At 42.8% G+C, this 25,890-nt stretch overlaps 3 protein-coding genes across 5 annotated transcripts; all 3 read right to left on the bottom strand.

Annotated features, from left to right (window-relative positions):
* Window positions 1-353: 353 nt before the first annotated feature.
* LOC6628424 (kinesin-like protein GA13060) lies at window positions 354-8,097 on the bottom strand. 2 transcript variants are annotated; one of them, XM_070209047.1, is made up of 7 exons: window positions 7,900-8,097; window positions 6,031-6,840; window positions 4,536-4,830; window positions 3,997-4,260; window positions 3,214-3,798; window positions 1,590-2,640; window positions 354-1,476 (listed from the first exon to the last, which is right to left on the bottom strand). In XM_070209047.1, the coding sequence occupies exons 2-7, from the start codon at window positions 6,388-6,390 to the stop codon at window positions 651-653; spliced, it is 3,381 nt and encodes a 1,126-aa protein (XP_070065148.1). In that variant the 5' UTR covers window positions 6,391-6,840; window positions 7,900-8,097; the 3' UTR covers window positions 354-650. The 2 variants fall into 2 exon arrangements, with proteins under 2 accessions (XP_070065148.1, XP_002051863.1); XM_002051827.4 differs by having other exon boundaries at window positions 6,031-6,443.
* Window positions 8,098-9,967: 1,870 nt separating this feature from the next.
* TwdlE (TweedleE) lies at window positions 9,968-12,813 on the bottom strand. The gene is made up of 3 exons (XM_002051828.4): window positions 12,655-12,813; window positions 12,341-12,561; window positions 9,968-10,456 (listed from the first exon to the last, which is right to left on the bottom strand). The coding sequence occupies exons 1-3, from the start codon at window positions 12,670-12,672 to the stop codon at window positions 10,105-10,107; spliced, it is 591 nt and encodes a 196-aa protein (XP_002051864.1). The 5' UTR covers window positions 12,673-12,813; the 3' UTR covers window positions 9,968-10,104.
* Window positions 12,814-16,564: 3,751 nt separating this feature from the next.
* Proc (Proctolin) lies at window positions 16,565-24,286 on the bottom strand. Of its 2 annotated transcripts, none has more exons than XM_015172477.3 (3): window positions 24,199-24,286; window positions 23,197-23,530; window positions 16,565-18,485 (listed from the first exon to the last, which is right to left on the bottom strand). In XM_015172477.3, the coding sequence occupies exons 2-3, from the start codon at window positions 23,443-23,445 to the stop codon at window positions 18,300-18,302; spliced, it is 435 nt and encodes a 144-aa protein (XP_015027963.1). In that variant the 5' UTR covers window positions 23,446-23,530; window positions 24,199-24,286; the 3' UTR covers window positions 16,565-18,299. The 2 variants fall into 2 exon arrangements, with proteins under 2 accessions (XP_015027963.1, XP_002051865.2); XM_002051829.4 differs by having other exon boundaries at window positions 24,080-24,229.
* Window positions 24,287-25,890: the final 1,604 nt, after the last annotated feature.

Here is a 25,890-nt window from a genome sequence, read left to right as displayed (position 1 = left end):
CTACCCCTAATAAAATGGGGCACTCATTTGGTTCAAAAATATATATTTTTGAACTCTTTCAGCGCCGAACCGAAAAACCTGAAAATGCATTTAATATGTTTTTGTGTTTGTTACCTTTGGGACTACCCCTACTTAAATAATAAGCGTAGTTAAGCTGCTTAAATTCCTTTCCAAAGGCTGCCAAGATTTTCGACCTCTAAAAATTAATAAATTATTTTTTTTATTTTCTTTCATCGTGACTACCCGTAATGCGAAATTTTCTCTTTATGCTAGCTGGCAACTTAAAATACTTAAAGCCCCGTTTGTATTAGTGAGTGAGTGAGTGAGTTTATGGCGCCTTCTTTATAGCATAGGTATAATTAGGTAGTTGGGTTAGATTAGATTAGTTTTCACGTTTTTTTTTTTTTTGTTTTTTTCTTCTTCTTGCATGGATTTTTGTTTTCTTCAATTAAAAATCGTTGGTGGCAGCCGGCGCCAAGTAAAAGTTAATCAGTCGCTGGTTTTTATGGGGTTGATTTTTTTATGTTTTTTGTTTTGGATTGGGTTCCATCATATGTCTGGATGATGTGTGTTGTGTGTGTTTCTTTGGCCATTTAAATGCTGGACTAGCTCTCAGTTGGTGGGTGTGGACAACTCGATTGGCTGGCGTTTTAGAAGTCGCTGATCTCGCCCTCAGTCTCTGGATAGGTGCAGGAGAAGGGATGCAGCAGCCAGTTGCAGAGACCCTTGTTGCCCTCCTGGCGCTGGCGCTTCTTGCCGTGCCGCTGATAATTGCCGCCACCTGATATGGTAATGCGATGCCGCTGGCTCTTCGACATGCCCGAGGCGAAGCTGCTCTCATCCGAATCCCGTACCGTGGCCACGCTGTGATAGCCGCTTTCGGCGCGACGCGATATGCCCGAATGCTTGGAGGTGCGCGGCGTCGAGGAGTCGTGTCCGCTGTCGTATGCCTCCGAGCTGGTGTTCAGCGGCAGCAGCGGCAGACGCGACTGCGCCGCCAGCGGCAATATATTCGTGATCTCGTTCAGCTTGTGCTGTGCATCCTCCAGCGAGCTGCGCCTGCCCACACCGGCTGCCCCAGCAGCTGCCGCTGCCGCGGACTTCTCCTCCAGCTCAGAGATGTCATCGTGCTGGGGCGCAAAACGTTTCTCGCTCTTGGGCAAACTGGGATCCGAGGCGCCATCCGGCTGGCGCAGCAGCGCATAGTCATCCATGCCGGCGATTTCCATGATGCCATTCAGGCTGGGCAGCGAGCCCTGGCTGGGACTGTGCGATGGCTGCTTGGGCGGACTCGGCGTCAGCCGATACGCCGGCTCGCTGCACACGCTGCTCTGGCCCACATTGAAGCGGAAGGCGGGCTCGCTGAACACGCTGCCCACATCCGTGCGATAGAGCGCCGCCGAGGGCGTCACCTCCGCCATGGCCAGCTGCGAGGTGAAGATCTCGTGCAGGCGCGCCAGCTGATCGAACTGGTGTCTGCAAGCAGATGGAACGAAGGAAGGGGTGAAGGATTAAGTACGCTCAGCGAAAAGGAATCAATCGAAAATCAAGTGAAAAACAAAATCTTATCTCTGGGGGGATGTGCTCACCTGGCGCGTTCTCCGCACTCGCTGAAGGACTCGCAGGCCATGTTGAAGCTGGACACAAAGGACAGGTTGTCGCAGTGGCTGAGCGCGGCCAGCGGATGCACTTGCTCCCGCTCGCTGCGCGCCATGGTGCGTGCAATTTCCTCCTCGGTCACCTGAAGGCCGCAGTCGATGCTGCGCTGCGACGAGGGATGCTGCGATGCGGAGGAGGCGCGACTGGCGGCGGCCAGTTCCGATTCGTGCAGCTGTTCGCGCGAGACGTGCCGCGAGAGCATCCGATGCAGACTGTCGTGGGAGATGTCACGTGAGCCCAGCGGATCGTCGAGCAGCGGCAGCGCGGGCGGCACCTCCGACGGCCCGCTGTCCTGATCATCGCCATCCGGCTGGCTGTCCAGGCACGGCGGCAGCTCCGGCGCCGGCTCCGGCTGGAAGACAGGCCGTTCCGGCAGCTCCAGCGACTTTTGCTTGAGCTGCGACAGCTTCAGATGCAGCGCCGTGGGCGAGCTGCTGGCGGAGACGCTGCTGGCCGCGCTCTGGAAGACTTGCGTCGTCTGGTTCTCCACCCACTGCCGTATCATGGTCTTTTTGTGCGCATCCATAAAGCCGTAGCCCTGCGTCTGGGCAGCCGTTGGCAGGTTGCCCGCGGTCAGGGAGCGACACGATTGCGATTTGGGTCCGTCCACCCAGGTCTCGCACTGCTTCACATGGTTCACCTCGCGCATCAGGTGACGCGCCTCCGCCACCTTGGCCCGGGACACACGTGGCCCGTCAATCCACTGCTCCTCGGTGATCTGTCGCATGCCCGCCTCCAGCTGCTCCAGTGCAGCGCCTGGCGCGTTGCCGTGTGGCCGGCGCAGCGGCGAACCCTTCGGCGTTGGCATATTCGAGGCCTTGGAGCACATGTGTCTAGGAATGGGTGAGCCCGGCGGCGGCAGCAGCTCATGGGCCAGCCCACTGTGTGCGTTCATTGGGGAGGAGGAGGAAGCAGCTGCGGCGGCTAAGTTCTGGCGCTTCAGGCTGCCAGTGGAGCTCACAGAAGGCTGCAGCTTTTTGGCTGTGGAAGGAATGAGTGAGGCGAGGGAACAAGAAATGCGGATTAAAGATTCGGCATACATAAAGCTATGTTTTCCAGTTGATCAACTAATTTCTTGATTGTGAGTCTAAGACTTCCTTAAGTACCTTCCTAGTACATTCGTCGGGTAAAGGATTTTTTATTTAGCTAGACCAGGAATATTCCGAAGAAACTCCTCGTCAGACAGTTGAAGGTTTTATCTATTAAATATCTTAGAGATCGTTTAAATTCCCCGAACATTTGCGGACTTAAGTGTATTCGATTCAAAGAACTTGCCCTGATTGAAGCTAACTTATTTATCAGAAACATTCCAAGAGAAGCCTTCCTCTGAAAACTCTCTAGCTTTGAGTCTAGCTAAGGGTTTCTGCCTCGCTTTTGATATGTGACAGTCCATTCGAGACAAGCTATCGTTTTACCGAAAGTAATCTAGTAGACTGTCTCTAGGGTATAAATCTAATGACTCGAGGAATTTCAATTAAAATCTCATAAGCAAAGCCCGTCAATTGGTGCTTAGCACTCAGCCGCATGAGGGGTTGACAGAGCCCGGACACTTACCCTTCTCGATGGCAGCCTTCTTCATCAGCGGACTGGCACAGTTTGATTTAGGTTGAGCCGTTGGCTTGGCGAGCAGGCCGCGATTGTCCGCGGTGTTGAGGCTGAGCGAGGGCAGATAAACGGGTGGATGTTCGCCGTCAGTGGCATCATCGTGGGGTCCCATATAGATGACAGTGTCCGCTGAAATCTCCGAGCTGGATGGATCGGCGCCGGAGCCAGCGGAGGAGCCACCGCCGCCGCCGCCGGCAGCTAGGCTCTGGGCCAAGCCCACGGCCAGGGGCATGGGCATGGTGCGATGCTTGCGTCGACGCAGGCGATGAATGCGCGAGGCAATCTGTATGGTGGACAGGGCGTCCTGGTAGCATTGGGCGTGCAGTACATGTGCGACAATTGCCACATGGCAGGTGATGGGCGCCAGGCAGTCCTTCAGCAACGGCGTCAGCGGGTGGTCCTTATGCGGCGGATGCCTCTGCCCGCTCAATATGGCCAACAGTATGTTGCCAATTCCCGAGAGTGGCAGACCACCGCTGCGATTCGCACAGCCGCCCAAGTCGATGATATGTAAACGGCTGCGACCGCCAGCAACTGAAAGGAGGGAGGATGGATATATGGGTGGGTTGTGGGGTTGGGTTTGGGTGAGAAAGAAATGCGACACTTTAATGGCCTGGCGTCTAGTGAAACATTTAGCGGGCCACTTGAGTGGCAGCAACAACAACAACAACAATAACGACAACGACAGCTACAACTGGAATAGAGAGAGTGGGGGAGAGAGCTAGGACTTACCACCTCCCTTGCGGGACAGGCTGTACTGGTAGACGTGCAGCGTGAAGATGAGGGCCGACTCCAGCGTTGCTTGTGTCGAGTTTGAATTGCAGCTGGAGCTGCCGGAATTGGCACCGGGACCAGGGCCGGGACCGGAACTTTTTAAGCGTCCGGCCAGCGCGGAGTCGAGAAATAATGCCGCACGTTCGGCGGTGGGTGCACGTAGTTCCGTGGGGCCGCCAAGGAAGTCGTCACGCAAATAAATCCCCGGGGAGTCGTCAGATTCTGTATTGGAGTCATGGAGTGAATGAAAAGGGCATTAGCTTTTATGTGCGTATAAATGCCACACTCCATGTTGTTAGCAGTCATTGGCGATGGGCTGTAGAAAGGGCGTGGGGCATGCCTCACAGGTTAACTTTATTCAAATTGGGGGGGTTGCGAACCCTGCCCGACATTATCATCAGCTGGCCCAGGGGCAACATTTTAATGCCCACGCCCATTTTTTATCACCAAACTCCCAGCTAACAGGTGGCGTCTTGTCGTGCTTCCTTCATGCTTACCAGCCGCATGCGAGATGAGCAAATCCGTGGAGAGAGCATCCGGTTTGGTCGCATTCACGCCCACAGCGCTAACCCGGACCGAGAAGCGGGCACCGCTCTTCTGTCGTCGCTCCTGTATGCCCTTGTACAGCCAGGCAATGGCACAGGCCGCTGCGCCCAGAGCGCCAGCTCCCAGCTCGCCCAGCACCGTCTGCGTTTGCCCCGTGCCTGGATAGCCCATGGCCAGCAGACAGCCATCGGAGCCCTCCAGCACGGCGGGTATTACTTCGCTTAAGGCCGCCGCACAGACGTCCGACTGGAAGAGAGATAAATAGCTATTCAGTCGGGTTGTCGCAGTCAAGATGCCGCAGACTCTTCCATTCAAAAGGGAATATAGAAAATGATAGACAGAAGTCGGATAGGGTATTCTTGACTTAATAAAGACCACAAAACTTGGATAACTTTATGATATGGTTGGAGGTTCCGCTCGAGATAGGCATAGGTTAGATAGAGGTCGACTAGCTTTATTCGATATCTGGGCATACAAATGTATGCCTGGTTTTATCAAAATATGTTTAGAAAATATGGATGAAATCAGTTTATATATAATGGAATTGAATTATTATATATTGGAATAGCCTGAGAAAGAAATGTTCATTTATCCATTCCACCTATTTCGGAACTATTGAATTAACTTTGTGTCATATGTTATATGTATGCTGGATATATTTCTTTTTTAAAACTGTTCCATAATTCATCAAACTCTTTAACGGAAGCTTGATTGAAATGGAGCTTGAAGCCGATCGGGGCTTAAACAGAAAAGTTTTAATAAATCGTGTGTATGGAATATTTCCAAGCTCCATCTTTGAGATTGAGCTGCTGAATACAAGTCAGTCAGTCAGTCAATCAATCAGTTAGTTAAGCAGTCAGTCAATCAGACAGGCAAGCAGTCTGTATTTAGTTAGTCTCGAACATAAGTTTTATTAAAACGGATACAGAGCAGATTCATATTGGGCAGTGTATAAAAGATTTTATATTATGTTGATCCGAAGTCAATCAATCAATATCAATCAATCAATAGATAATCAATAATCAATCAATAGAATAATCTTGAAGAAAGTTTACAGCCTTACAGGAATCATTTCTTAAAATGATTTTAATATATGAACTTTATTTATGTTAATCTAAGTTGAAAGGAGAATTCCGTGAATTGAAATGTGTTTGATAAAGCGTAAAGCATTTTCAGTCTACTTCAAATTCTAAGAATTCCATTTTATATGATTTAAGATAGAGTTAAGTAACTTTGAAACAACTTCTTGCAACTTCTCCTTTTATACCTTACACCTGTATTTTGTATCGGAATCAGCAGGTGTTAGCCTCAGGTATCTTGTCTAACTTCTCAACAAGAATCTGTTCCAGGCTTTAATTTAGCTGAAAGTTGTGTCTTCTAGGCTTATTTTAGCTCTTCGATTTGGATTCTTCCAGAAGAGTTATGTTCTAGATATCATTGGCTCACCTGTTTATCCTCGGCGGTAAATAAATTATCGAATGCAAACATCTTGGGCGCTGCCACCATGGGCGCTCGCTCCTGGGCCTGGGGTGCACAGACGTTCTTTGGATCGGTCAGTGTCACCTGCCGTTTCTTCTTGTCCAGCGACATGAAGTCGGGCTCGTTGGCGCTGTCCGCCCTGTCGGCGACGCGCAGCATGACTTTGACCTTGCCAACGCCATAGCATTCCCGGCTGGCGAGGCGTCGCGCCAGGCCCGGCGGCATTGCCGGCGGCGCACGCTGCAGTGCACCACAGAAGCCGCCATTCCGTGGAATGGCATTGTTCATGGCTGCGGTTGAATGTCGTCCACGGTTCTCGATTTCCATGGCTATGGAAGATTCTGGTTTCTGGTTATGTTTTGCGGAAGCACTTGGGTTTCCTTCAGAAGCGGCAAGACATAAACGGAGCAGACGAAAGAGAAACGCAGCGAGTTAATAAGGATCCATCGAGCTGTGCCCAGTTCCCTGGGCCACATATAAACTCCTCGGCACACGCAGTTGCTGTCATAAATTGTGATTTTTTGGGCCAAAAAGGGACAACGCACTGGATGCTTGCGTCCTCTATGGTAAATGGCCATAACACTTTCCCTTTACGGTTATGGGCATCTGTTTATTGGGCATATGCTTCACAGACACTCGCACACTATCGCACTCACTCATGTTTCACTGAGTTTTCCGGTCTGGGTTTTTATTCACTTGTAGCATCGTCCAGCTTGAGAGGCGAGCCATATTTTATCTATTTACGGTGCTTTGGGTTTTATTTCACTGAAATTTCCCCTGCCGAAAGCAGCATTAAGTAAGGAGTTTTTCTTTATTTTATGTTTATTCACAATTATATCAAGTATTTGGCTTTATCATGAAGTTGAGTTGAGTTTTATGACTTGCGAGTTTGAAGTTTTCGAAATTTAAGAGCTTTTCTTTTAAAATGGGCAACACTTTTATAGCACTGCAGGGTAAGATGGGGGCTATCAAAACAATGAAAACGTGACATTTGGCACGCTTTGGTTTTTATTAAGATATAATTTCGCTTGAGCTATATCATTTTGGGCATAAGTTTCTATAACCAATAAAACTTATTCTGTTACTAATAAAGCTTATTCTGGTTAAGTGTATCTTGTGACATTTATGTTTTCTGTGTGGGATATTTTTGAAGCTAAGAACTCAGACTTTGATACGAAATATTATCAGAGGGTGCCTGTCATGTCATCTTGATTCAAGGAATATATCATTTAAGGTTCTTTAACTTTTAGCTAATACACAATTATGAAAATTGGTTCTTAAAAAAAGTTACTATTTAAAGTTAAGTTAAATAACTTTCAGTTAACGTTGAGTCGTTTACTTAATTTGACTTTACTTTAAGTCAGGGATTGTCTTCTAGACATGTCAACTTGGAGTTGGGGGCAGCAGCTTGATTATTATCGTGATGCGGATTCAAATAAGGAACGTGACATTTTTTGCAACATCTTTTCATTAATATTGTGTCCCTTTTGGTGGCACGTTCCCTATTGTGAATGACTGGCAAGTTGACGTTAACGTTAACGTCAACTTCAACTTCATTTTTCAGACGTCGCGCACCTGCCACTAACTTCTTTAGGTGTTCCACCTTTTGAGCTTTTGGCTTTTCACACAAATCGATTGGCAATGCCTTCTAATTGTACGCAACAACAACAGAGGTGCGCGGGGCTGAGCGGGAGTGGGAGCGGTGGGGGGGGGGGGTTAAGAATGCCATGGCATTGTATAGGCAACAATATTAGCACAACACCACACACACACACAGCGCACACACATACACGGCACACAAGCACACACACACACAGACAGAGCGCGCACACAAACCCTTTTTTTATGACTGGCAATTTCTGGTTGTTGATTTCATCTTTGGCTGCAACGCTTTGGCTTCTTCGATTTTGATATACATGATTTATTTAAGCTTGATTCTTTTAGCTCCGGCTCTAACGAAAATACATATTCAATTCATGAGTAACACACACAACTCGCGACGCGAACGCCAGCCGCATGTCCGTCTGCGTTGACATTACAATCGCAACTGAACACAGGACGGCGCTTTAATGCTTGGCAAGAGCTGCCGCCGCCGCCGCCAGACGCTCTTTATGCTGGCACGCGGCGCTTGCGCGACAGAACAGAACTGAGAGAGCGTGAGAGAAAGAGAGCGCGCTTGACACTCACTGGTCGCTTGCAGCTGGCAATGCTGTGGCTCGGCGTTTTGGGGTTGGACGACTTTCGCTTTTGGGCTTTAAGAGAATGCAGGCGGCTTGCTCGCTCTCTTTTGAACAAGTGCCGTTAGCCAGGCACAGGTAAACAAAATCAGCGAGTCTAAAACAAAAGGAACAACGCAAATGATGTTTATATTGTAAAAAAACAAAAACAAAAAAAAAAATGGAAAACAACAAAAGAGGAGCAGAAAGCACGCACACAGACACTCACGCTGATAGTTGAGGAGCTGAAGCGTCACTTAAGTGTTTGCCAGGCACAGAAGTGGATTGAGGGGTCCGTCGAGGGGAAAGGGGGGAGTCAAAATGCAAACGATGTGTTTTAAGTTCGCTTACATTTGACAGGCCGAGTAGTAGTCGTTGAGTATGAGGGTGTGTGTCTATGTGTGTGTCTGTGTGTGTGTGTTTAAAAGCATCTATGGATGTATTCGGTTGGACTTTGAACAGGATACGTGTATATGCACAGAGACAGGAGCAGGCTAAAGCAGTTAAAAGTGTGCTGACAATGTCTCAATTAAAATTGCAAGTTGAAGTAAGCTCTTAACTATGCGAGCAAATGTTTACCATTTGTGTGGGAGGGGGGAGTAAACAACAAATATTTGTTTACCTAAGAGCTAAATACATTTCAGTTTTTAAGGCAACGCATTTGGAAATTATGCATAGTTATTATTCTTGTTTATTTCTGTTTTGATTTTAGTTTAGAGTTAAGAAACTGAAGCTTAAAAGCGACTTTGTAACAACTCTTATGCGCTGCTGGCAATGCTCTGAAAATTCCGTTACCATTTGCATAATGTGGCAACTCTGTTTTGCAGCAATTCAAAACTACAGTTGACAGAACTGAAATATATGCATATATTTGAAAGTCTTTGTGCATTATGAAAGACAAATAAATTCCTCAATTTGTTAATATGTTAGTATATATCTTTCAATCCATCAATGTCCGTAAATATGCCAATACATATTTCTATCAATCCATCAATACGCAAACCTGTCAATCCAGAATAGCGTACATCTTTCAATTTGTAAATCCATCAATTTCCCAAGCTGCCATTCGATCAATACATCAATCTGGCAGTCCTTCAATCCTGTTATTCCCATATCTGTGAATTTGTCTATCTCTCAATCAATAAGTTCTTTCAATCCGTCTATTCTCACGGATATCCACAAATTGAATGGTAAAACTTCTTGAATGCTTTAATGCACAGAATATTTACAAATAATTCAATAATAAATCTTTGAAATTTTCTAAGAGTTTTTTAAACTTTTATTTCGCTTTTTCCATACTTTTTTACATATGCAATAATAAATTTGAGTATCATTCGTTTTTTTTTTTTCGTTTTCGCATTATCTTCTTCGGGCTCAACAACAACAATTTACTGAAATATTTGTAGACAATATTTGCCTAGTCAAAATGCATGCATATCGTATGTATATCGTGTATATATCGTATATATATCGTGTATATATCGTATGTATCTTGTAGTTAAGGCTAGTCGAAAGTGTGAAGATATTCGTCGTATATATAACGCATGTGCTTAAAGAACTATGTATACACTTAAGATTAGGCAAACAATTTGAAACAAACAGCCTATGCGGAGAATGTTTAGAGGTAAAAATTCCATAAGAAACAACAACAATGACGAGGGGTACAGGGTATATGATAAATGGGCATGTTCGTTGATCGTAAACTTTGTCACACGTTAAGTTGATTTTTTTTTTGACATTTTTTTTTTTTGCGTAAAAAAAACAAAAAACCAGAAAGTGAGGGAATATAACCATGAGATTGGATTGGTTGCTGGATGAACTGCATCTAGTGAGAGGGTGCGCCATAGGAGCTGCTGGGCGCCGAGGGGGCTGGCGGTGCGGCGGGCGCACCATATTCCGAGGGCGGGGCAATACTGTTCGGATAGGGACCGGTCTCCTCCTTCTGGGTCTTGTAGCGAATAAAGTAGACCTCGGGCTTGCTGGGCTGCGTGGGCGCCGGCGTCGGTATAACAATATCTGGCTGCTCCTCGGGCTTCTTGACTAGCACATAGACCAATGTCTTCTCCTCGTTCTGCGGGAACTGCGGAATGATCGGGGCAGTCGGTGCTGGCGGCGACGGCGCCTTGATGAACACGATCTTGTAATGCTTCTGCGGCGGCGGCACATACAGAGGTTTTCTGTGTGGGAGAAAGGAGAAGGGTTTCACTTACGTAAGCTTTGTCTAGGCAAAATGATCGACCCACAAAAAAAAAAAAAAAAGATATAGAGCGCGAGCAGCTGATGAAAATAATCATAAACCAAAACTTGTTTATCTGGCCAATAACAAGCTGTCACAATTGCCGCCCACAGGTCTGCCCGGGCCGGCTGGGCACTTATATAAATTGGTCTACTCTCTATGGTAATTGTGCTCCCTCCTGGCCCCTCCCTTGTCCCCTTTCCGAGTGCAATAATTAGCTTGGAAATGCTACGAATAATGCAGCAGAAGTAAAACGCGGCTTAGGTAACATCTTAGTCACGCTTTGGCTGTCTTCATCACCATATCTCTTCCCCCGGTAATTAACAGAAGGCAGTGACAAGCCGCATGGAGCAGCAGGGAGAACGAGGGGGGTATAGTTACGCTTTTGGGCCCCGTTTTAATGGGTTGTATTAAATAATTTTTCCTTGTAACAGACAAAATGTGGCACATGGAAAAACATTTAAATTAAAACCCGGTACTCCCTTCACGAAATGATAATGCAAAAAGAAAAAATAAAAAACCTCCATTTGGCAATCGTGTTGTGGAGTGCGGGAGTGGAGTGGGCAGGGGGAAGGGTGGGGCCCTGAGCTGGATTAGATGATTAACGTTCATGTCTTGCAATTTTTAACTCTTGTAGATGCCAACTCAGATATTAAACTAAGTACTAAAGCACTTAGTTACAGCTGTCTGTGTCTGGCGACACAGTCCATGAATTGTGGGAGAATTTTCATAATTGTCTGGCACAGCTTACATATATCTGCACAAACTTACATATATCTGCAGAGTGCAAACATATATGTATATACAGACACAATCATAACTGTATCTACACACGACAGATCATTTTGCAATTACGTGTAATCGCGGTATCAGCATAAACAAACAACTTGGCCCGTTTGTGGGAATCAACTGGCATCCACAATCTGTAAAACTGTCGAAAACTTGGCTTGATTGAAGTTGGGGGAAAACTATTCATATAAAGTGCACAGACATTAAAAAAAAAAATGATGGGAATTAAATTCTGAAAAATGCTCAAAATTTTGGGAAAATATGCTGCTAGAGCTGGGAAAGTTCCTATATTTTCGAAAACTTGAAGGTTTATTGAAAATGTTTGCAACTGAAGTTGGTCAGGGAATACAGTCGAACTTGAAGGATCTAGCTGCGTTTATATAGTTTAAAAATTACATAGCTATTGCAACATTTTGCAACACTTAAAGAAACGGTTTTTATGCCATATATTGTAGATCAATTCACCACAAAGGATAATATTAAAAAACATATACTGGGCTTGTGTTTAAAGTATCTAGCTTTGTGTATCTTTTTCTTTCCAATAAAAAAAATTTTTTTTTTGGTATATGGGTAAAAATTGAAGGAGTTTCTAAAAATAACTTGCACTTAAAGATAACAAAAAAACCCAGACAAATAAAAATAGAAAATTTTACAGTTAATCAAACACACTCCAACTATTTGTATTGGGAGTTAAGTAAATCCTTGCCCTACTTTCTTGTTAAGGATCCTCGTTGCTAGCTACGAATTCTTTTAAGAATTGCCCTGAGCGCCTGGTACTCTGCTCTGAACCCAAAATTTCAAGGAGCTTCTAAAATTATTTTGCAATTGACGATAAAATGAAGACGCAAACAAATATGTAGATTTCACATGAGAAAATATTTTTTAATAGATCTCAACTATTTGTATTCAAAATAACTGTCGATAGAACGCAACCCACTGAGATGAGTAAATCCCTATCCTACTTTCTTGTTAAGGATTCTCGTAGCTTATGTTTTTTTTTAGATAATTCCCATTTATCACACTGCCTTGCACTCACCTGGGCGCCTGGTACTCTGGCTCTGGTGGGGGCACATGGACATAGACATGCTTGTGCACCACCGGCGGCTGCTGTGGCGGACCATATTGTGGGGCGGGTGCGCCGTAGCCGCCGCTGGGACCGCTCGGCTGATAGCTGCTCGACGGCGGGGCGCTGTACGTGTCACGCGGCGGCTCCGGGCGAGCGGCCACAAGCGCTGCGCTGGCCAAGACGACCACTAACTGCAGCACATGGAAACATAGAACAGATGCGAAAAAGAGGTGGGATCAGCTTAGAGCACACACACACACACACACACACACGCGTTGACATACCACACAACTGGGCTGCATAGTGCTTAATGGAGAGTGTGCGTCTGTGAAGATCGTTAAATATCCGTTTTAAATGGAATTTCGAGACTTGTTTAATTCGCTGGAGCTTGTTCGACGCGGAACCTCTTACACTGACTGCATGCCACAACGATTGTTGCAGTTGCTTTTATAGTGCCGCTCCGTGGCGAGAAATAAAAATTAAGTAAAAATCAAGACAGCGACGAAAACGACGACGACGGCGACGGCGTCGGCAGCGACGTTAGCAGCAGCCGCAGTCGCACCAGTTGGCAAGAGCGCATAACCATGAAGAAATTGAAATGAATAAAACGTCGGCAGCAGCAACAACAAGCAAAACAGAAATTACAACAACAACAACAGCAAGAGCAGCAGTAGCAAAAATATCAAAAATATCAAAAACAACAACAACAAGAGCAGCAGCAGCAGCTGGCAAGTCATCTGGGCCTGCGGGAAACTGAAGCTTGCGCTGCCGCTGCCGCCGCTCCTAGCTGCGACTGTGACGCCGACTGCGACTGCAACAGCAACAGCAACAGCAGCATGGGCAGCAGCAGCGACAGCAGCAGCAGCAGCGACAGCAGCAGCAGCAGCATGTTTGTTGCTGACCGTTTCTTAGTTTGCGGTTTTCCTTTTTAATTTTAACTGATTTAATACCCTCAACTCAGGTACCGAGTTGTTAACAGATAAAATGTCTAACAATTAAATTGGTTATTAGGTGCTTCAAATAGGTCATATAAGTATAATTGATTAGCATTTGCATATGATTCATAATAATATTTATATTATTCATAATATTCATAATTCTCACACTTTTGGGTCATAAGTAGGACACTTTTCTATGGTTATCCAGAAAATATACGAATATTTTTAGTTGGAGCTATTAAAAGTGTTTTTCTTTTACGTTTTTAGTATATATTTTAGATCGACTAATTTTGAGCGAATCGAACTCATAATATATATCTAATGCACATAATGCCAAATCCTATTTGCAAAGCTTAACCTGGCACAGGTAGGGTATTCATAGTTCTACGTGTTGATAATAGAGCTTGCGCTTTACTTCTTGGTTTCATTTCTTTTGTTTGTGGTATTTGTGGCCTGTTGTTGTATTTGTTACATTATTATTTTGATCATTTCGGCTTGGAGGATCGCATCATCCCGCATTGCCTGCTCGGATCGTGTGGCACGATTCACTTTCAATTTCAATGGATGTGGATTCACACACTGTTCAAAGAGGGGGGGGTGCGCGTTTTGGCTCTGATCTGGACTCAACTGGAACTGGACTTGGTTTGTTGCTTGGTCTTATTTCACATTTCTTCATGTCTTACGTCTCGTTCGCTCTCCCCCCTCCCCCTTTCCCACCCCATCCCCATTCCACTTCCATCTGCGCAATGCTAATAATGAGCTTCACGGTCTTGTTGGGATACCATCACCATCATCAGCTCCATCTTCATTTCCATTTTTCGGCCATAATGCAATAGTTGACTATGAATTTCTTTAATTTACTTTTATTTTTTTTTTATTTTTATTTTTATTTTTTTTTTTTTTTTTGTGGCTTATTCAATAATTTCGGGGCATCGTTTGTTGCCCGGCAATGACATTATTTGTATTCGTATTTTCCTCAACAGTCAAAAATATGATTAGCCACATAAAAAGTTACATTGTTTGTTTATTGTACACTTTTTTTTTCTCTTTTGTTTTTCTTTATTGGCGACTTTTCTTTTGGCCATGTCACGATCGGGCAATCTGATCGCTGCGCTTTAACTGGCTTCTGACAGTCGCTTTGGCCCGAGGTGTTGCCAAAATTGATATGCGCATAATCAATAAATGCCAATGGCTCGAATCCTGAGCCATTTTGCCACTCCTAGAGGGAGCCAAATGTAGCAGGCGTAGTAGGGAGTTGCGGGGTGGGATATTTTATTGCGTCTGCTGCTGTTGAAACTCTGCCCACCTTTCTGTGCTGCCGGAATTTGATGAAACGGCATAATCATTGGCAAGAGCCAACGATGAGGACGATGAGGCGACGATACCTGCAACTGGAACTTGCCAACTGCAACTGGTGTCGGGCACTGCAACTGGAACTGCGCCAACACACACACACACACACACACACACACACACACAACGCCAACTGTCACTTTTCCACAACGGCATCATTTATAATGCCGTTAGCCAAATGGCAAATGTTTTCCCATGTTTTTTTGTTTTTCGGCTGTTGATTTTGTTGTTCATCTGCGGCTCGCGCCGCATTTCCTCAATTTCCAAGGCGCGCTCATCTCTCACATCTCGCACATCTCTCACCGCATCATCATCATCATCATCCTCTTCATCTGCATCTCGGAACGAAGATTGCTGCTGGGCATCTGTTGTCTGGGTGTCTGAAACAGGTGCAGGCTCAAGCCACAAACAGCACAATGAAAAAATCGAATGCGATTAAGCAACAAGTCGATATTCAAATTAATGACAGCTTTAGTTTCAGATGCAGATTCTGTCTATGCAGATGCAATCGCTGTAAATTATGATATAGATAAGAGCAGCAAATTAATTGACAGTTTACATGACTAAACATTGATGAACAGATAGGCGCTGGGGTAGGATCAACAGGTTAATGTGAAGAGTTAAATAGAAATGAATAAAATGTATCTTATTAGTGATTAGTGAGAATCGCATAGAAGGGTGATATGTAAAATATTACTATCTATATCCATATCTATATCTATATCTATATCTATATCTATATCTATATCTATATCTATATCTATATCTATATCTATATCTATATCTATATCTATATCTATATCTATATCTATATCTATATCTATATCTATATCTATATCTATATCTATATCTATATCTATATCTATATCTATATCTATATCTATATCTATATCTATATCTATATCTATATCTATATCTATATCTATATCTATATCTATATCTATATCTATATCTATATCTATATCTATATCTATATCTATATCTATATCTATATCTATATCTATATCTATATCTATATCTATTTTTTTACCTATATCTTTATCTTTGTCTAACTCTCTCTAAGCGCATTACCAAAGTTTTGTTAACATGGTGTCAAGCCCCATGATTCTGAACTGTGCACCATCTGGCAAAACCATATTTCATCTTTAATCTTTCTGCTTTCTCCATTACACACGTATGCGCCATCATCATTTCCATCGACACCTTGCCATGCACACATACTAATTATTATTAAGTATCTTTTTGGGCTTTATGTAACAAAAAAGATATACATATATATATATATATATATAGAAATGAAGTAAGGCAAAAAACCAAAATGAATGAAGGCAAAAAAAAACCATTTAAATAATATTGTTTTTACATAAAAAACAATTAAAATGCGTTTACAAAAACGAAAACAGAAATTCAGCGACAGGCGAACGGAACTTTGGAGCTGGAACCGTTTAAGTGCGTGGGCACTTGTAAAGGTCCACAGACAGACAGACAGACAGACAGGCAGACAGATGCGGAGTATCTGTATCTGTATCTGTATCTGTAACTGATGGGCACGGCTCTGATGCGCGTCGTCGTCTTATTTTGGGGGCTGGATGGCAATCGCCACTTGTTAGTTTTAATTTGTCAAGAGTTGCACTTGAAGACATCGCCAAAGAAAGTAAATTGAGTTTTGCGCCAGTTGCAGGCATGTGAGACGTGCTGCGTAAAAGTATCTGCTAGCTAGCGTATCTCTCAGATACGGATACAGATGCATGCGTGTGCAGAGATGATGTAAAAATGATGTATTGCATAAGAGATTTACGCCGCCAACCCGGCAACCCGCTGCCCCCTCCCCACACCCCACTCCCCTCTCCATATCAGCAGTTAAAGATCTAATTAAAAAGCAGAAGAGACTCGCGCCAGCAGATTGCATTGAAAATGGTTTTTTCTTTTATTGTTTTCGATCATAAGGTAAACAACGATTAAGTTAACAATTAAATGTACATTTGTAGCTGTGTTTGTAGCGCATTAAAACGGGGCTGCATAATGCACATATATCTATATATATATATATGTATTTGGTATATATAATTTTAAGGTATATAGCGCCATTAAATGGAAAAGCATTCGGCGCTGAACTTGTAACTTGTGCCGCTTGGAGGCCAGGCCCCAGACCCCAAAACTACGCACAGAAATCCCAAAAACAAAACAAGCAGAAACAAAAAAATAACAAAGAAGAAGAAGAAGAAAAACTGCGTTATGGAAGCGTCGGCATTTTAATTTGTGGTAGTTGGGTAGTAATATGCTCATAATTTATATTTATTTGCCCAGCCTTGGGGCCCATTAAAAACACACCAGTTTTATGCTTTCAGGGACGGGGATTACATATTTACAATTGACTCTACTTCGCCTCGGTTAACATGCAACAGAATCTGGCAACCACAATACAAAGTTGAAAGAACATGTATACAGGAATATATCTATATATATCATTTTATAAATAATTTTAATTACTCAGCAACTCACACTTGTACAGTATATAGTGTATACATATATCATATATATATATATATATTTTTTTTTGATTTTTTCTTTTTGATTAATCGTAAAATTTTAAAAATTATTGTTCTTTTAATAGGAACTGTTAGGAGTTCTTTTGAGTTCAGTTTGCTTGCGCTCTAAAACCGTTGAGTTTTTGTCATTTTCTTTCGTTCCGGAATGTCAAAACAATCTGAAATGCCTATAAGAACAGAGCCAAAAGTTAGATCAACTTTCGTTTAATACATTTCCCTTAGGAATTTACTTGATTTGCTTTTTGCAGAATTTATTTTAATTTTAAACCGGCTGATTGTAAAAAGAACTCTGTTTCTGGTTCGAGCTGTTTATTACGTAGGTAACTTTTTAAAATTGATCTCAATTCGGAACCAGTTTGCTTTTAATTGATTTAAAATATCTTTAAAATTAGCTTTAACTTTGAAGTAGTTCGCTTTTAAAAACAGAGTAAAATGAACTCAGCTTTAAATAGGGTGGAATTATTTTTCACGAAAGTAGCTTTTAATGAAAGTACCTTTAACGTGGAAGAAGTTCTTTTAATTTAATTGAATTCTTTTTAAAATTTGGTTTAATTTATTTAGTTTCAATTTTGAACTGGTTCGCTTTTAATGTGCATGATTAAAATGAACTTTGAAATTGGTTCAAGAAAAAGCTTTAATTTGGAACCATTTGGCTTTTAATTGATAACTAACTGAAATAACTAACTTTGCAATTGGCTTAACTTAAAAATTGTTTCAATTTTGAGCTAGTTCGTAAAATTGCTCGCTTAAAATATGTGTGAGCTATTGTTTACAATGGTAGCTTTTAAAAATATCTTTAATTTAAAACCAGTTCAGTTTTGATTTTTTTAATTTAAAAATTACTTTTTGAAACCAGTTCGCTTTCAACTTACTAAACTTCTTCTTTTGGAACTAGTTCGCTCTTAATTGGCTGGCTTACGTAAATTTCTATTCAAATTGGAACCAGATCGTTTTCGTTAAAAAAATTTGGCATTTCAAATGGTTTTTTTGCATTCCTGGAATTTTTTTTCTCGATTTTTGTATTTATTTTTTGTTTGTAAGTTTTAATCGGGGTCGTCGCGTATGGTTTAATTGTTGGCGATTTGGGTCTTAGTAGCGCCCATAGCCGCCCTCGGTGTCAAGTGCGCCCATGGCGCCCAGCTTCTGGAGCCAGGCGGCATTCGAGCTGCCGCTGGCACGCTGAGCGGTCAGCGGATTGTTGGCCTCATTGTGCAGACGCATTTGGTGTGACTGTTGTTGTTGTTGCTGTGGATCCTCATTGCTCAACTCCAAAATCTGCAAACAAAAAGAGTTAAGCTTACAATTGCTGTTGCTGTTGTTGTTGTTGTTGTTTGTTATTGTTGTTATATGGCAGTTATTATTATTATTATTATCAGCGCGCAGTTGTTATTGTTGCGAAGCGCATCGTATCGCTGAAATTGTGAGCGGAGCGAAGTTTGTGAGTTTGTTAGCTATTTCAAAAATCTGTTGAAATCTTGGCTGTACTATATACAGGCCCAGCCGCCTGTTGTGTGTGGGAAGCATGGTCACAGGTTTTTGGCGGTTCATTAAATCGAATGAACCCTATTCATATACATATATATATATATATATATATTGTGTGTGTGTATATATATATCTGTAACACTCGGAGGCTGTGTGTGGCGACTCCGGCTGTGAGCTCTGATGACTGAAAATGTGTTAATGGGGGGTATTGTCGTGTAATTATCAGACGGTAACCTCTTTTTTTCGCCCTCGCCCCCCTCGGCGACCTGTTGCCAACTCTTTTGTTTTGGCGAACGATGTGTGAACATCGGCCAAAGACAAGAGAGAGAAAAACCTAAAACAATTTTGCGCCAGGTAATTATATTATTGCTAATTTAACAGATTGTTTTTTGAGTTGCGGCTCTCTCTCTCTCCCTCTCGCTCTCTCCCTCTCACTTGGCATCTCTTTCTCTTTCCTGCTCAGTTATTAATAACAACTGCAGAGTGCAGCGATTGCAGCTGGCCTAAACGTCGTTAGAGATATATCGTATAAGGAAGCAACAATCGCTGTTATCGCACAGCATCGCGGTTAGCAGGGTCTGTTTCCCCTCCCAACAACCTACTGCCCCCCCCCCCCCCTCGCCCCCTGCGACTGCCAGGCCCCTGGCATCTTCACATTTAGACAGTTTAATTTGAGAGTCGTCGTTAAGTGCAAAGTTATGTGATTGGATAAGGGTCTCTGGAATTGTCGTCATTGTTTCTCTCGTTGTTTTTGGTGGTGCGTTGTCAACGTGGAGGAGGGGTGTGTGGCAGCTGGGGGGAGTTGCCACACTTCCTCTTAATGGCCGGCGCACACGTTTGCCAAATAAATGCCCTTAAATATTGCTCTAAACGATTAACTATCAATGGCCTAGTCACATAATAATAATAATAATAATAACAACAATAATCAGCCGAATGCCATAATAAATAAACACACAACGCATTTTACTAAGGTCAGCTATAAATAATTTGTCAGAAAAGTATGGCTCGATTCAATATTTTATTAAATTTACCATGAAGTCTTTTTTTTTGTTAAAACATGCGAAATTCCATCAAATCATCGCGGCATTGTTTTTTTGCCCTTTTTTTTTTAAATTAAGCGCATATTTTGTTACTTTTATTTCGCGTGTCTGACCTTAGATTTGGTTTACTTTATTTATCAAATTAATATGTTATTATGATGTTTATATATAATTTCTGTTCGCTTCGATTATAATGCGTTTTTTGTGTGGTCAATTTATTTTTAGAAATGGGCCTAATAAATTTCATTCGTGCTGTGGTAAGAGCAGAGGAATAAATGGAAATATTTGACAGCGTCAAAATTTAATTTATTTAAGGCACTGAAAGTGAGAAAGTGTGGCATTAAAATAATCTATTAAATTTGCGCCCATTTTTTATATTTTGTTTTTTTTTTTTGGGCTAGTAAAAGTTGGGAATACTTTGCCCTTAAGTATATATATATGCATTGTTTAATTGCATTAATTATTAATTAGTGTTTAGATATTCAATTTGAGGCCAATCCATTTTGTTTCGGGACAATTCTTCTTCGTCTGCGTACAACTTCTTGACAACAACTTGACATTGACTGTCCAAAATTAACATCCAGGCATGTTGCTAACTGAATATTTCATTACGAAGTGCGAGCGGGAATTGTTTTATTATTATTTGCTTCATTGAATTTCTTGCCAGACAAAAGTGAAGTTTTATCGGATGTGACAGGCCGCGGCTAATTAGCCATAAGCTGAGCTGTTTGGCAACTCATGATCTGCTGGTTCAATGCATTACACTCATCTGACAAGTGGAATTTCCTTTGTATATTATTTTCTGCGTGACGTCGACAAAGTCAAAGTCAACCTTCGTCAGGGGCCGCAGCCGCAGCCGCAGCAGCTTTTTGCTATTTGACATTTGATTTTCCCTTCACGTTTTGCCGTATTTGATTCCATTTCGACTTTTTTCCTTGTCTTTTCTTTTACTTTTATTTTATATTTTTTTTTTGTATTTTTCTGCCAATGACGCTGGCGTCGCTGCTGCCTGTTGTCTGCTGTTGCTTGGCTCTTGTCCCTCTTGGCCAAAATCACTTTGTGCGCGTCTCACGTCAGCGGCTTATCGATTCGCAAGGGCCCTGACATGACTCAGACTCGGATGCAGGCGCCAACTCAAACTTCAAAGCGCAGATAGCGACAGGGAAAGAGATACACCAGAGAGAGAGAGAGAGAGAGACAGATAGAAAGGTGGTGGGGGAGTGCGAGAGAAAAACCCAAAGAAAATCGTAAAAAGCAAATCCACCCGGAAATACTAGACCCTCGAAAGTGAAGACAGTTCAAGAAATAAACTCCTAGATAGACTTTTGGGCCCCAGAGAGAGCCATAAACGGTACTGGAGACAAAGCCAACTACAGAAACAGAGACAGATCCAGATGCTGGGAGAGACCTCATAATTGGATATAAATATGGAAACATAGGCAGATTTAGCGGGGGATAAATATAGAGACAAGCCCCAAGACAGATCCCAAGACAAATTCAAAGACAGACACAAAATAAGACCAAGAGTCAAGCCTAAAAAGTTGACATATATAAGCTTGACTTGATGGACCAATAAACAGAGCAATAGACAGATCCATAGTTTGAATTCAGATCAACACATAGAGAAACTTAAAGACAGGTCCATAGACGAGTCTGAGGCATAGACGGAAAGCCATAACCCAAGGCGAAATTCTGGGATGACTCAGAGTCAGTCTTCCAGGCAAGCCCGCAGTCTAAGCCAAAATGAACTCTATGCTACCAGATTTGCAGGCAAACCAAGACAGGTGCCAAGACAGAATCACTGACCTGTCCAAAGACAGTTCAATCAACAGACCTAAAGCCAGCTGCAGGCACAGATCCAAAGACAGACCCAAGGACGTGCCCATAGACAGACAGTTTGGGCTCCAAGGCTTACCCCATATTTAGCTGGTAATTGTGCTGCAATTGCAGTTGCCGATGCTACACATAAGCTCAGCCAAACAGTTGCAGATGCAGTCTCTGCAGTTGCAGTTGCAGTTGCATTTGTTGTTGCAGTTGCAGCTGCGTCTAGAAATCGAGTGTGCTCAAATGATATGAAGCATCCACTAAATTGGCCCCCCGGTTGAGCAGCATTTTTGTGCTGCGGTTGCGAAAAAGAACAGGAAACTGCGCACAAAAAAAAATCAAAAAAAAAAATAATAATAATAATACAGAAAAAGAAGAAGAAGCAGTAAAGAAGCAGAGGCGAAAAAATGTGTTTTTATATAAAACTGTGCAGGTTGCTGGCAAAGATGAGAGCTCCAAGCGCAGCAGGTTGGCGATTGTAGCCGGGCAGGCTCTGTCGCTGTTGTTGTTGTTGTTCCCAGTTAAGATGACCAAATACAACAACTGCAACTGCAACAGCAACAGCAACAACAACAACATCTTGCGAAATATGTAAAATATTTGTGAAACGGTTGCAGACGCAGCCGAAAAATAAAAGAAGATACTTTTGTGGTCAGGAGCGGCGGTTATCTGTGCGTTGGCTTTTATCATTATTTTATCTTCGTTTTTATTTTATTTTTTGTCTTTTTTTTTTTACTGGTAACCCCATCTAGACCCATTGGCCTGGCATTGATTGGGCGCATGACGTAACCGGGTAACCCGCAACAACTGAGTTGGCCAAAACAAAAACACGCTGAAAAATAAAACCCCAATAATTGGCGACATAATTGCAACTTGATACCACGCTTTTGACTCTTTTCATTTAGTTAATTATATCGCCAAAAATAACACACCAAAAAGCAGAGCAGAGAAAAGACCAAACAAAAAAGGCAAGAAAGAACAGCTTAGCCGACAATTAAATGCCCTTTGCAAAGAAAGTGTTTCTTTAACCGACTTCTACATGATGTAATAGGGTTTAAAGCTGGCAGATTTTTTAAATGGGAATTACATAATATAGTTGCCTATTTTGTTACGATTTTATCAATATTTTATAAGCTTAGCTAAGTTTGATTCGGATATCTCGATAAACAAGAAACTCGGATAACAAATTATTCCGATTTGGGATTATGCCGAAATTCTTTTCCAGCATTTGCATAATATTCCAGCATCTGATATATATATAACCTGAACCCATTGAAAACGGACAAAAAGGGTTTATTTTTTATATAAAAGGAAGTAGCTCCGACTCCATAAAGAATATATATTCATGATTAGCTACATCGGTCTAGCCACGTCCATCTGTCTGTTCATCAGTCTGTTCGTCTGTCCGTCAATCCATCCGTCCGTCTCCATAAAATCGCCCTTCTATAGAGTTGTCCCACTTTATGGGTTCCAGGTTTTCTGCTCCTGTTACATAGCTCACCGCACAATTGTAATACCCTTTGTTAGGGCATGCAAATACGTAAGGGGCGCAGACACACACACTAATGCACATAAACAATGCTCTTTCGGGCTGGCTATCCACTTACGGCTGGAGCCGGTGGGCAGGCGCTTACCTGGAGCATCAGCTCGCGCAGCTTGTCCAATTCGTCGCCGTGCGACCTTGTCGGCAGGTATCGGCTCTCGCACGGCTGCGGCGGCACCAGCAGGAGCAGCAGCATCATCAGCGCCAGCAGCAGCGGCAGCGGCAGCGACAATTGCAACCTGTGTGACCGGGCCAAAGTGGGAGCCGTTGCCAAAGCCGGAGCCTCAGCCTGAGCCTGAGCCTGAACCTGAGCCTGATTCCTGTCGGCAGTCATGGTCATTATGTGGGCGTTCTGGTTTTTGTTGTTGTTGTTGTTGTCGACACAGGTGCGCCTGCAGGTGAATTGCTGTTGTTGTTATTTTAGTCTGCAAGCATATAAAAAAGCTGTGTGAATTTGTTGAAAAAATAAAGGCTCAAAGGATTTGCCTACGCAAACAAGTGAAAGCTTAGCCGAAAACAAAGAGCCGACTGCACAATACTCTGCTTTAATTGTTTGTAGAGATTAAATAGGAAAGTGTGTGCGACTGGGAGATACTCTATAATAAGAAGGAGTGCTCGACTGGGAGATACTCTCTGATAAGTAGGAATGCGCGACTGGGAGATACTCTCTAATAAGTATAAATGCTTGACTGGGAGATACTAATAAGTAGGAGTGCTACACTGGGAGTTACTCTCCAACCTGTACGATAATTTTTGCCTATTTTGTAGCTAAGCACTTTGTGTTTAAATTAAACAGACGAACGCTGCAGCCAGGCAATATGCTCTTCAGAGCTTTGAAAACAGAGCATCGCATGCTCTTGGTTTTTGCATAATATTTCTGCCTTTTCATTTGTTTGGCTAGCTTAAATATTATTAGCACATAATCAAAACGAATAGAATGCAATTTTATAATTTCCAATTAGGCGCTGACTCACTGTGCACAGGATTTGCGCTGTTGTAGTTGGGATTAGCTTTGCGTCACGAGCCTGTGCGTTTTTATTATCTAATATTTTTTTTTTTTTATATATAAGTATATATATTATTTTTTGCTCACACTCGTCCACGATGTGCCGAACTAGGATAACAATGTTGCTTTAAGCCAAGCTGCGTGCAGACATTTGTATTTATAGGCAAAGTGCGACCGCGGCTGAGATTTTAGTACCACTTTTGGCCCTGATGACAGAGCTCTGCTGCCAGGATATGACGTCCTACACATGCGCCACACACACACACACACACACACACACAGACAAACACACAGTTGCTCGCACACCCAAAAACCGAGCGAGTTACTTAACATGGTTGTTAGGGTATGCGTCTAACATTCTCTGACCAGTCGCCAATGCCGAATTCTTTCACATTTCGCATTACGTTTAAAGGACAAATGTGCGCGCGCAGAGGCAACAACAACAACAAGTAGAGGAAGTCGAGGGTGCTCGATCAGAAGATACCCTGTCTATCTCTATTGACAGACTGACAGACTGATTGATTGATTGACCAGTTCATTTATTACCGAACTGGCGACAAATTGATTGATTGACTTATTCATGATTGATTGAGTTATTGACCGACTCAGTCAATTGAATGAACTTATGATTGAGTGACTAACTAACTGATTGACAGACTGATTTAGCTGATTAATTGATTGATGGACTGGCAGACCCTTTGAGTAGCTTACTGATCGGCTGGTTGTCCGATTGATATGACTGACTGTCTGAGGGATTGGCTGACAGGTTTATTGACTGATTAACCCACTGAATGACTGATAGGACTGACTGACTGATTGATTATATGAGTGACTGACTCACTCACACACTGACTGACTAATTGAATGGTTTTACTGACTGAGTGATTTAATGAATGCCTGAAACATTGCTGGGCTGATTGATTGGTGCATTGACTGATTGATGGAGTGGTTGACTGACTGATTGATTGACTGATTGATTTAAGCATTGACTGTCTGAATGACATTTTGACTGGTTGACTGACTATTTGAATAATTGACTGATTGACTGGCTGACTGACCGACCGACAGATTGATTATTGATCAGCGCACTGCTCAAACTATGAAAGCTGAAAGGCTTAAACGTCCACACAGTAATCACCCTTTCTGGCATGTACCACACTTACACGTAACTGGGTAAAATTCAACAAGCAACGTTCGAATATAAAGCAAAGCTGATGGAGAGCAATTTTGTGCTTCACCCCAGAACACGATTGATTAATATTGACAATGATTGATATTAATGCAGGTATTTTTTCAATCACTTGCAAGACTCCTTTGGAGGTAAGAATGCTCTACAGGGTATAACAATGGCAGCAACAACAACGTGCATATCATTGACTTGGTATTTACGTATGCTATATACATATATATATATATAAGTTTGTGTGTGTGTGTGTGTGCGTGTGCCATTTCAGAGTATTGTCTGTTCTGTGGGCGTCAGCCTGGCAGAATCTGGTGAAATGTTTTCGCTAAGCAAATCTCATGGTTAACTCGCAATTGTTGTCGTTCTCGATGTTGTTGTTGTTGTTGTTGTTGATATCACTCTCGTTCTTATTGTTGTCGTCGTCGTCATGGCTGCATGATGTTGACATTGCCGGGCGTCAATAATGTATCTTCACTTCACTAACTAACTGGCCAGCAAACGCTGTTGTTGCTTCCCCTGGTTGCGGTTGTTGCTTGAGAAATGTTACCATTTGTATACGGCGCACGACTACAAGCCCCAAAATTTTTGATATAGCG

Source organism: Drosophila virilis, chromosome 4 (assembly GCF_030788295.1).
Source record: "Drosophila virilis strain 15010-1051.87 chromosome 4, Dvir_AGI_RSII-ME, whole genome shotgun sequence".
NCBI classification, from domain to species: domain Eukaryota; kingdom Metazoa; phylum Arthropoda; class Insecta; order Diptera; family Drosophilidae; genus Drosophila; species Drosophila virilis.
Note: the sequence above shows the minus strand (reverse complement) of the source record. Positions and strands in the feature narration are given on the sequence as shown.

Excerpts from the sequence above, each read along its gene's own strand:
- LOC6628424 (XM_070209047.1), bottom strand. The coding sequence starts at position 6,390 with ATGGAAATCGAGAACCGTGGACGACATTCAACCGCAGCCATGAACAAT. Across the intron at positions 4,261-4,535 it reads GCTCATCTCGCATGCGGCTG|AATCTGACGACTCCCCGGGG; the intron begins GTAAGCATGAAG and ends ACTCCAATACAG. Across the intron at positions 2,641-3,213 it reads GAAGGCTGCCATCGAGAAGG|CCAAAAAGCTGCAGCCTTCT; the intron begins GTAAGTGTCCGG and ends TTCCTTCCACAG.
- TwdlE (XM_002051828.4), bottom strand. Across the intron at positions 10,457-12,340 it reads CCAGAGTACCAGGCGCCCAG|AAAACCTCTGTATGTGCCGC; the intron begins GTGAGTGCAAGG and ends TCTCCCACACAG.
- Proc (XM_015172477.3), bottom strand. The coding sequence starts at position 23,445 with ATGACCATGACTGCCGACAGGAATCAGGCTCAGGTTCAGGCTCAGGCT. Across the intron at positions 18,486-23,196 it reads TGCGCGAGCTGATGCTCCAG|ATTTTGGAGTTGAGCAATGA; the intron begins GTAAGCGCCTGC and ends TTTTGTTTGCAG.